At 42.0% G+C, this 11,479-nt stretch overlaps 1 protein-coding gene across 1 annotated transcript in view; it reads left to right on the top strand.

Annotated features, from left to right (window-relative positions):
• The first annotated feature begins 1,442 nt into the window (after positions 1–1,442).
• LOC124008637 (fidgetin-like) overlaps positions 1,443–11,479 on the top strand; it is a 66,587-nt gene continuing 56,550 nt past the window's right edge. The window contains exons 1-2 of the mRNA XM_046320108.1: positions 1,443–1,630; positions 2,504–2,534. Coding sequence (XP_046176064.1) covers positions 1,517–1,630; positions 2,504–2,534 — 145 coding nt within the window. The 5' untranslated portion in view covers positions 1,443–1,516. The remainder of the gene's footprint in view (positions 1,631–2,503; positions 2,535–11,479) is intronic.

Raw genomic sequence — 11,479 nt, 5'->3', positions numbered from 1 at the left:
ATAGCTTTCAACTGGATTCACCTGGCCAGTCTATGGCATGGAAAGAGCAGGTGGTCCTAATGTTTTGTACACTCAGTGTACATTGCACCTCTTACTTTTAGCGTGGAAAATATCTGTATATCTGCTTGTCTGTCGGTCTGTTGGTCTATCTGTTTGCTTGACTGTCTGTTGGTCTGTCTGTCTGCTTGTCTATCTGTCTGTCTGCCGGTCTGTCTCACTGTCTGGAGGTATACCTGGGGACCACAAGGTGGTAGACCTACATTGGAACCTGTTTTGGGAGGTGTGATGGGAACTGGAGCACTGGGATTTGGAATAGCTCCATGCTGAACTGATGATGTCCAAACCAGAGGTCCCCGTAAAAGGCCAGTGAAACCCTACAGTATAGAGCCAGCCCTAGCCTGTCAGTCAGCCAGCCAGGCCATGTGTGATCAGGGGCTAAATTGAAGGGGAACAGAGTGGAACAGATGGGAGCATACAGTGGGAATTGAAGCGATTCTCTGTTAAAAATGGTCATCGAAATTGCAACCCCTTTTGGGGACAGTTTTATAGCACTTTAAAAAATAATTCACAATTGAACCTCTTTGTGCGTCTAGGTGTGTGTGCGCGTGCACACTCACACATGCGCGCCTGTGCAAGTTTGTGTGCGTTGTGCGTGTGCGTTTGTGCGTGCGTGCGCGCAAGTGTGCACTCAGTGTCGTCAACTGTTCTTTTGTGAGCACTGAAGACCATCTCACTATTTTTTAAATGAACGTATTCCCTTTATTTCAACTGTATACAAATCAAATTCCTCTCTCTTATTTGATTGTGTAAATAAATAAAAGATATCAGCCATGATAATTGGGATGTTTCAATTGAGCCTTTATTTGACACACTGAACTTCATCTGACAGTTGTTCCATCTTTGATGTCTTGTTTAAATGTGATCTCCCTACTGATGCTCTGATAGTGTGTTAACTGGGACAGCTCAGCTCTAATTAGGACTCAGATAGATAATTCTACATTGGTGCTATAATTATCATTGGGAGACACAGCACTAGGGCTAGTGGAATGAGTGCGTGTGTCTGTGTGTGAGCGCGCGTGTGTCACACAGCAATCACACATGCACACGATAGGCTACATTCCCAGATTGTTCTCTAAATATGGGACAATGGTTATTGATTTCTTATTTTCAATTGTTCTTTTTATCAGCAACCTATTATAAATGAACCACAGATTAAAAGTATCTGCTTAGACAGATCCAATCTCATAGCCTACAATAGTCTACTGTAGCTTTTACTTGAACACAATCACGAGCTTCTGCTTATTTCCCAATACAATGCCGCCTCGATGTCTATTGGTATAACAAGATAATAACCTTGCATAATTACCCCTTTACGCGGGACTTTGAATTTCTGGTCTTTGCATCTAGACGCATGCGCAATGCAAGGCATACTGGTCAGTCTCCGAAGCAGCTGTTTTAGGGTTTGAAATTCCAACATGGCAGTGGCTGTGGTCAGTGTTGCCTGCGCTAACTTGGAATGGTTTTAAATCGCAGGCAGGCTCGCTTAACCTACCGCACACTCATTCATCAGCAAGCTCCACCGTGGATCGATGTTGCTCTAACCCCAGAGGTCGACCTGTCGCACATACAGGTAAGCCTTTGCAGAACTAGTTTCGAGATGTCCGCAATTAAAGTAGCCGTTATTAGGCGAGTCTTGCCTTAAGCAGGGAACCCAAGCGCTTTATCCGTAAAGACACCACCACCCTCCGAGACGCAATGGATCATACGGGATTTAAGCATTCACAGTTAAAAACAAGTTTTAGTGGTTTTGCAAATCATTTATCAACGAGTTTGTTCATTTTAGAATTGTAAAGTAGTGCATTTGCGTTTTGGATTAGTGGTACTTAAAACCGCATGGGTATGTTGTGTTCTAATTTAGGCGATCCAAGGGCTATTGCTCGGTTCGAATGACAGTGCATGGGGAGGGGGGGGGGTTGAATTGTTTCAAAGTAGCCAACTTTTATACATGCACACGGTGATTACAACAAGTATCCATCCATATTGCATCTTATCGTTCGCATGAGCGGATGCAATATCACAGTCCTTATGACACGCTATCTATTGTTAAAGCACGAGAGTAGCCTATGCTAGAGCTTGTATATTTTTGTTAGGCGAGAGCGAATTCACCACATGTAACTTTCTCGATAACATAATAACAGTAATCAATGCGCAAATGATCTGGTGTGAACCAAGTGGGTGCACCATCATATGATTTGCCCCCCCCCCCCCCTCCCTCTCTCTCTACAGTGCTATCCAACAGCGTTTTGCAGCCAGGGTCCACTTTCCCTGTAATAGTATGCATGTAGGTTAGCTGAGTATTGAGTAGCCCTGACTAGAAGGTCTCACGTTAAACTGAAATGTGAGAGTGGAGAGTATTGCTTCTTATGTAAAACAACCTTTGGAATTCCTCCTCGTCCAAATTCCAATTCCAATGCTCTCCCCTCTTCTTCCCCGTTATTCGCAGCGAGACATGATCAGTAGCAACAGCGTCTATGGTAGGTTCTTTTTTTCCTAATCTTTCATTTGATGAACTGTTGTTGTTATTTATTAAATTGTGGTTGTTTTGACCGTGCTTGTTTTCAAGCATGCGTTTTGTGTCAGTTTCTTTAAAACAATGTCAGGAAATATTATTGATGTACGATGAGATATGTTGCATGCGTGTACATTGTTTTGTGAGAGTTTAGCAAGGTAGGCCTACATGTTGATTTTTCCACGCTATTAGGTCTACCATCCTCAGGCTTGTGTCCAAGTTAAAACGATTAAAATATCAAAATGATTTTGCATGATACTCCATCTTGGCCGAATTGTTGCCACTCTCGGAAAACAAATGATTACTGTAGTATACCTAATGGAATATGCCTCGCATCAGATGGTCGCCGTGAATGCAAACGGAACCTTGACGTCTGTCTGTCTGTGCTGGTTTTGAATGCACATCACTATGACGCCGATATGTTTTCTGAATTGCTGCACCCAGAACCCCTTTCACACGCTGTGCTTGGGCAATAGTAGGCTAACAGGAATGTCTCCCAGGTCCACTTGTTATGTAGGCTATATTCAGAATATATTAGTCTGCTTAAATTATGATTAATATAGCGGTACACGTGTTATACTAATCTTCAAGCGTTGTTATTATGGATACACTACTAGTAAATGAGTATAATCAAATTATTAGGAGAATAGACTGTAAGGTTAGCTTTTGTTAGTCTCAGGTGTGGCAAACAATCTGTAATGTAATCACAATATATCAGTCATTTATCCGTCATTTGTTTTAATAGAATGTTTCTTGTACCAGAAACCTACCCTACAAATAAGAATTATAGATAGTAATTTATTATTAACCTCATCAGAAATGACAAACGTCTGTTTTAAGCAGCTATTAATAACACATTAAGAGGTCACCTTTGTCACCATTAGGCCTTTATCAACATGGAACACTGAAATATATAGCCTAGTTAGGCTATTAGACACATATTTCAAATTGATAAAAGACCATTGAGATATTTTGCATCAAAACCAAAATATCCCGAATGAGCATGACAATAATTCCACTTTGTCCTGAATATGTGATTGTAGAAGATTTCGGCCTTATCCCATTCTCTGGACTGGCTTTGTGACGTTCATCCGTATGCATCGTACAAACTGTAATGTGAGGTGTGCGATTCAAAAGGGACAGGAATGAACTTTTTCGAGGTCACCAAAAAAGAGTGTTTGTTCTTTAGATAATGTCGTGGAACAGTCATCACAAGGTTGGCCAGACAGAATGTTATGCACCAAGTCTAATGTTGTATTTCTCTGTGTGTTCCGAGAAATAACAAATAAGGACTTAGCCTACTTTCTTCAACATCAACATTTTGTTAATTTGTCATGTTAATTTGTCACTGTTTTCACTTGTTGTTTTTTACCTTTAGTATAGAGATGAATGTTCATATTAGCCTCTCTCTCTCTCTCTCTGAAACGCACCACAGCTCGTGGTCACATATGTCGATTGATTATCCATTTCCACCCCCTTACTTTACTAATTCATTAATTTCATGTAAATCCACTGTATATTCGCTGAATGATAGAATAGATGAGTTTTCATTTGATTAGCCCACATAATGCAGCTTGTTATAGTGTAGGCTAATACAGCCAAGAACTTCTCTGGGATGAAGATGAAGACTGTTTCAGATGGAGATATTTCCACTGCATTGTAAAAATGTCCCCTTGCTATAGTGCTGTTGTTTGATTCATTCTCAAATGTATTTTGCTTGATTTATACAGTACATCTGTATTCTGTTTTCCATTCTATTACGCACATCATGGAGCCTGTTTGCAAATCCAAATATCTCCGTTTGGGCCCCTACAGATGAGTGATCTCTTGTCGCATAAGTCAAGGCAAAAGCCCGTGTGAACATTAAACACGATTTATTCCTTAAAAAAAAAAAATCAGGACAACTATCTGTACTGGTATTTACTGGATTTAATTAGGTTATTTCCTAAATAAGGAAGTTGACGTTCTACGTCATTTAGTGTAGTGATGGATAGCTGGTATGCACCGAGTAGTCTCTTAGTGGTGTTTCTACCCGGTGGTTCTCCTGATAAATTGATAGAGAGACGGAAGTTGTGGAGGCTACAGGCACAGAGAGTGACTTATACCCCGTGTCATTTATACTGGCTGTTGCTGATGTAACGAGAGTTGTGTGTGTGGGACGGGGGTGGGGGGGAGTGTGTGTATGTGTGGGTGTGTTGGATGTATGTGTGTGCATGTGTGGGTGTGTTGGATGTATGTGTGTGCATGTGTGGGTGTGTTGGATGTATGTGTGTGCATGTGTGGGTGTGTTGGATGTATGTGTGTGCATGTGTGGGTGTGTTGGATGTATGTGTGTGCATGTGTGGGTGTGTTGGATGTATGTGTGTGCATGTGTGGGTGTGTTGGATGTATGTGTGTGCATGTGTGGGTGTGTTGGATGTATGTGTGTGCATGTGTGGGTGTGTTGGATGTATGTGTGTGCATGTGTGGGTGTGTTGGATGTATGTGTGTGCATGTGTGGGTGTGTTGGATGTATGTGTGTGCATGTGTGGGTGTGTTGGATGTATGTGTGTGCATGTGTGGGTGTGTTGGATGTATGTGTGTGCATGTGTGGGTGTGTTGGATGTATGTGTGTGCATGTGTGGGTGTGTTGGATGTATGTGTGTGCATGTGTGGGTGTGTTGGATGTATGTGTGTGCATGTGTGGGTGTGTTGGATGTATGTGTGTGCATGTGTGGGTGTGTTGGATGTATGTGTGTGCATGTGTGGGTGTGTTGGATGTATGTGTGTGCATGTGTGGGTGTGTTGGATGTATGTGTGTGCATGTGTGGGTGTGTTGGATGTATGTGTGTGCATGTGTGGGTGTGTTGGATGTATGTGTGTGCATGTGTGGGTGTGTTGGATGTATGTGTGTGCATGTGTGGGTGTGTTGGATGTATGTGTGTGCATGTGTGGGTGTGTTGGATGTATGTGTGTGCATGTGTGGGTGTGTTGGATGTATGTGTGTGCATGTGTGGGTGTGTTGGATGTATGTGTGTGCATGTGTGGGTGTGTTGGATGTATGTGTGTGCATGTGTGCATTCACTCTCACATAGTATTATCATGTTGTACTAAAGATCTAAACACTAAAGATCACTATCCACTACACATCCCTACTATATTAGAAACGGAAACTGACAGCGCCAATGATTCCCCTCATTATGTACATATTGTCTCATTTTATGTCTTTGTCAGAAGCGCCGTAATAGTTGCTCAAAGAGATAATGAAGGGGAAAGTAGAGATATTAGAGAGGGTTCAAGAAAACGGTCTTCACAAACAGAGACACTAATATATAACAGTCTCCTCGCGATTACTTTGTTTATCTAGCTAGTGATTTTCCCTCTGACTCAGAGTGGTTACAGAGAGCGGTTTGGCGTTAAGGCTAGCTGGACTATTCCCTGTGGGACTAAAGACAGGAATTAGCCTGACAGTTTCTATCCGTCTGTAATGTTTACCATTAAAGAAGCCCTCTCTCTTATTAACGTTCCAAAATGACTCCCTTGCATATACTGAACCCTGGGGAATTACTGCTCAGGAAGATGTATGTAGATGGATTCCTTGTAATGTTAAAGAAAGAGACACTTGTCAGACGCTCTCTCTCTCTCTCGCGCGCGCAAATATCAGTGGACTTCTCTCGTCTGCAGCTCCTGACAAAGGCCGGCTTCAAATGAGATCTAGGCAGGGTTGTCATCTTTTAGCAAATATGTTAAGTGTTGTCTTTTGTGCTCTCCCCGTTTCAGCGAGCGAGGAATGACCCCAAGGGAGCCTGGCTCATGCAAATCTCCCCTCTCTCTCTCTCTCTCTCTCTCTCTCTCTCTCTCTCTCTCTCTCTCTCTCTCTCTCTCTCTTTCTATCTCTCTCTCTCCAAAAACTAGTCCCTGGACTTGTGGCAGCTGGCTATGTTGTCTTTGTGCGTGTCTCTCTGTGTGTGCTGACAACCCTCTCAGTGATCTAAGTTAGAGAGGCACACGGCGCTGGAAAAGGGAGGCAGCTGTCTGTTGCTATACTGTCTGTGAGACGAGGAAGCATTCGTTCTGCTGCTGCAAAGATGAACGGCCACCAATCCGTAAATCCTTGACATCCAGCCTGCCCCTCCTCGCTCTCCTCCTGCACCCCCTCCTCGTCTTCCTCCTCCTTCATTTCTTTGGATCCGTCTGTCAGCTCTGGCTGTCTGTTTAGATGTTTGTGTGTGTGTGTTTGGTGTTCCTCTGACTGACAGTGTATGGGCAAAGGCATTCTTTTGGGAAGTATGATAGTCCCAGAGACAAACGCCTAAATCCTTCCTCGAGCCATTTGAACGGTGATCTGTTTGTTCTTCCCCTCTGCCATCATACTGTTATCATTCTGAGTGCTGACAGCCCTGTGTCTTGTGGGGGTTTAGGAGAGAAAGAGGCCTCCTGATGTACAGTATCTGGTTTAGTACAGTAATACTTGTTACTGTATCTGGTCTAGGAGCATATATACAGTACAGTGCCCTCAGAAAGTATTCACACCCCTTGACCTTTTCTACATGTTGTTGTGTTACAGCCTGAATTTAAATTGAATTCAATTTAGATTTGTTGTCACTGGCCCACACACAATACCCCATTATGTCAAAGTGGAATTGTGTTTTTTGACATTTTTACAAATTAATAAAAAAAATGGAAAGCTATAATGCCAATAACTATTCAACCCCTTTTCTATGGCAAGTCTAAATAAGTAAATAAGGAGTAAAAAAATAAGGATTAAAAATGTGCTTAAGAAGTCACATAATAAAACAAGCACACATTTGATACACACCTTGGATGGTGTATCAATATACCCAGTCACTACAAAGGTACAGGTGTCCTTCCTAACTCAGTTGCCGGAGAGGAAGGAGACTGCTCAGGAATTTCACCATGAGGTGACTTGAAAAAAGTTACAGAGTTGAATATCTGTTATAGGAGAAAACTGAGGATGGATCAAAAACATTGTATTTACTCAACAACACTAACCTAACTGAGGATGGATCAAAAAGATTGTATTTACTCAACAACACTAACCTAACTGAGGATGGATCAAAAACATTGTATTTACTCAACAACACTAACCTAACTGAGGATGGATCAAAAACATTGTATTTACTCAACAACACTAACCTAACTGAGGATGGATCAAAAAGATTGTATTTACTCAACAACACTAACCTAACTGAGGATGGATCAAAAACATTGTATTTACTCAACAACACTAACCTAACTGAGGATGGATCAAAAACATTGTATTTACTCAACAACACTAACCTAACTGAGGATGGATCAAAAAGATTGTATTTACTCAACAATACTAACCTAACTGACAGAGGGAAAAGAAGGAAGCATGTACAGAATAATAATATTCCAAAACATGTATCCTGTTTGAAATAAGGCACTAAAGTAATGCTGCATAAAATGTGGCAAAGCAATTCATTTTGTGTGTTAATACAACACATTACTGAGTACCACTCTCCATATTTTCAAGCATAGTGGTGGCTGTATCATGTTAAGGGTATGCTTGTAATCGTTAAGGACTGGGGAGTTTTTCAGGATAAAAAATAAATAGAATTGAGCTAAGCACAGGCAAAATCCTAGATGAAAACCTGATTCAGTCTGCTTTCCACCAGACATTGAGAGAAGAATTCACCTTTCAGAAGGACAATAACCTAAAACACAAGGCCAAATCTACACTGGAGTTGCTTACCAAGATAACAGTGGATGTTCCTGAGTGTCCAAGTTACAGTTTTGACTTAAATCTACTTGAAAATGTATTGCAAGAGCTACAAATTATTGTCTAGCAATGACCAACAACCAATTTGACAGAGCTTCGTGAATTTTTAAAAGAATAATGGGCAAATGTTCCACAATCCAGGCGTGCAAAGCTCTTAGAGACGAAACCAGAAAGAGTCACAGCTGTAATCTTTGCAGGTGCTTCTACAAATTATAGACTGAGGGGTGTGAACACTTATGTAAATCAGACATGAATGTATTTAATTTTCAATACATTTGCAAAAAAAACATGTCTAAAAACATGTTTTCACTTTGTCATTATGGGGCATTGTGTATAAATGAAAAATAAATAAATGTAATACATTTTGAATTCAAGCTGTTACACCACGGAATGTGGAACAGTGTAAGTCAAGTGGCGTGAATACTTTCTGAAGGCACAGTACTTTAGGTACCACCATATACCCAGTAATAAGGGGAGGGATATCTTTTTTTGTATGTGTGGATGTTTTCATTATGGTGACGATAATCTGCACTTTGTATTCATTAGCCCATTTAGTATTTTGAGTATGCTATTTTAAGTGGGCCCCATTATTGTCAAATATATTGTTTTAATTTTTTAAAATGTAAAATACTTTCCCCACCATTCAACATTACAAGTGGGTTTCGGGGAGTTTTTTTTCTGACGTTGTAATTGGTGCAGAAAGACAAGTGTGAGAGCTCAGGTGTGTGTTGAGATTTGTGGTAGTAAATTAGTAGACAAGTAAAGAGATCAGAATGGGGCCTGGAAGGAGAAGCAGTGTCAGACAACAGTCCACTAGTGACCATCCACCGTTTAAAACACTTTTGCCCATCATGCAATTATACTCATCTGAGGAACACTGAGACAGACAGCACACATCTCAGGAACATCGCACAGTTTCTTCATCCCAAGTTCGGCTAAATTCACCTTGGTGTGAATACAGGAATTCAAATAATATCTTCCCTGTGCTTGGCAAGTACTCAAAGTGTTTGAAGTTCCCCTGTTTTTTATGTCATGCATTTTCATAGGTTTAATCAAATCGAAGCTATGGATTTTTCCCCTCCTTTTTTCACTGCCCATCCAGAATTTTAATCAGTCATTTCTCACCCCGCGTGGCTTCTCTCCTGCTCAATCTCTCCATACTACCCATGGCTAAGATTCTCCTGGATATTAACACATTCTACCGAGATGATGGGAAAAGTTAAATATGCTAAAGACTTATTAAAGCTAACGTTCTGCTACCGGATATTCGACTTCGTTAGATCCACTATAGACCACGGCTTATCCTGTACATTGTATTTTCAAATGAGACCTTCGATGGTTCTAATTAAGTTATTGATATGGACATCTGAGTTAAACGGTGCGTTGATATGCGAATTGCCTGATGAGGGAACCAGTTATTAAACGATGACTGCTTGTTCCAGGGCTGCTGGGGGGGAGTGAAAAAGACAGCAGCAGAGAGAGAGAGAGAGAGAATTGAGTCATCTCTCATCTGCCTGTGATCTGATCCTATATCTTACTCTGTGCGTCTCGGCTGGTGTACAGCTTGATTAGGCAGACGATCATCGGAGAATCACGCAATCTCTCTCTCTCTTTCTCTTGTCAGCCGCGGTCAAGTAAGTCCCTGCCTGGCATATTCATTCACCCAGCCCCTCTCTCCGCAGAGCTGTGTGTGTGTGTGTGTGTGTGTCTGACAGCTTGGCAGGCTGCCAGGGGGGTGGCACAAAGGACCTTGAGTGGCTGGGCTGGGTGTGTTATGTGTGTGTGTGTGCGGCACGGCCAGCACGGCAGCCTGTGGCCTGTCTCCGGGAGGGAGGGGAGAGAAACAGACAGCGAGGACGGAGGAGAGTAGTGTTTTGTAAAGTGCCGCGTCCAGCAGAAGCGTGTGCATAATCAGGTTGATCTGCGGGGGACCTGTGGAGAAGGGCGTGTGTCTGTGTGTGGCAATGTGTATGCAAGCATGTTTTTGTCTTGTGTGTGCTTGCTAATTTGTGTGTTAAGAGTCTCTATCAGTTTTTGTGTGTTTGTGTCGGGTGCGGGTTTGGCTGTGTTTGAGAATGTAGACTCTGCTAAGGATGGTACTGTATGCACTGGGTAATGAGATGCAGCTCTGAGCTCCTCAACCTGGTTTCATACATTATCCATATAGGCAGATACACGCGCGGTATTGACTTTAGAGTGGGTGCCCATCAGTCGTGGGAGTTGTTTTGGGTCAAAGAGGAAGATTTGTTTTTCAAACCCAACCGATGCAATTGCTTCCATTATTTTCAGAAGGTTTTGTTTTTGACATGTAGAAACTATATCCTCTTATACTTGTAACTCACCACTCACTTGTTTTTTAGTCTTATTAGATAGAAAACATGCAAAAATCAGTGTGTGTGTGTGTGTGTGTGTGTGTGTGTGTGTGTTCTTCTTGTATGTGTTTCTGTTCTTAGAGTGTGTATGGCAAAAGAACCTCATCACATTTAGACAGAGTGTTGAATTGAGAGACTTGGCTAACTTCCACCCTCCACCCGGTCCACACATTAATCCTGTTCTCCACACTCCTCCGGGCCAATGAGAACCCTGGGGGGTCTCAATGACATGATTACTAATGTGTGCTTTGGAATAAAGACTGCCGTTGTGTCCTGCAAAGCTCATAAACCACTGTATGATTTGTCCATTGTTGTCAAATCACTTTGCTTTCGCCAAGAACTAGGCATTTCACTGAGGGCTTAATGCTTTTGAAACTGTCAGCGACGTATTCGAGTTCCTCTTTTGTTACTTTGGCCGGGAAACTGCCAAGAGCGCTGCGCTGAATATTGTTGTCGGGATAGAAAAGGGGGGTTTTGCCAGAAGAGTCCATTGAGCAGACTGAATGGACCATTCATATTTAAGAAGAATTACCGAGGCGCCATATTGTTGGCGCAACAAGGCTAAACGCTCTCCAACAAGGGTGAGATTGTGCGTATTTTGACGAGTTGTGAAAGTGTAGAAAGCATGGGTCCTTAAAAAAGTTTCAAAAAGGACTGCGGTGGGCCGTATGAATGGAATTAAATCATTGTTGCAATATTATGAAAAGTGGTGTGAGTATTTTGAAAGTGGTAGTAGATAGGGCTGGTAATTGGCAGGGACCTCACGGTACAATATTATCACCATACTTAGGTGTC

This window comes from Oncorhynchus gorbuscha, linkage group LG21 (assembly GCF_021184085.1).
Source record: "Oncorhynchus gorbuscha isolate QuinsamMale2020 ecotype Even-year linkage group LG21, OgorEven_v1.0, whole genome shotgun sequence".
NCBI lineage: Eukaryota > Metazoa > Chordata > Actinopteri > Salmoniformes > Salmonidae > Oncorhynchus > Oncorhynchus gorbuscha.
This window is presented reverse-complemented; position numbering and strand designations above follow the sequence as displayed.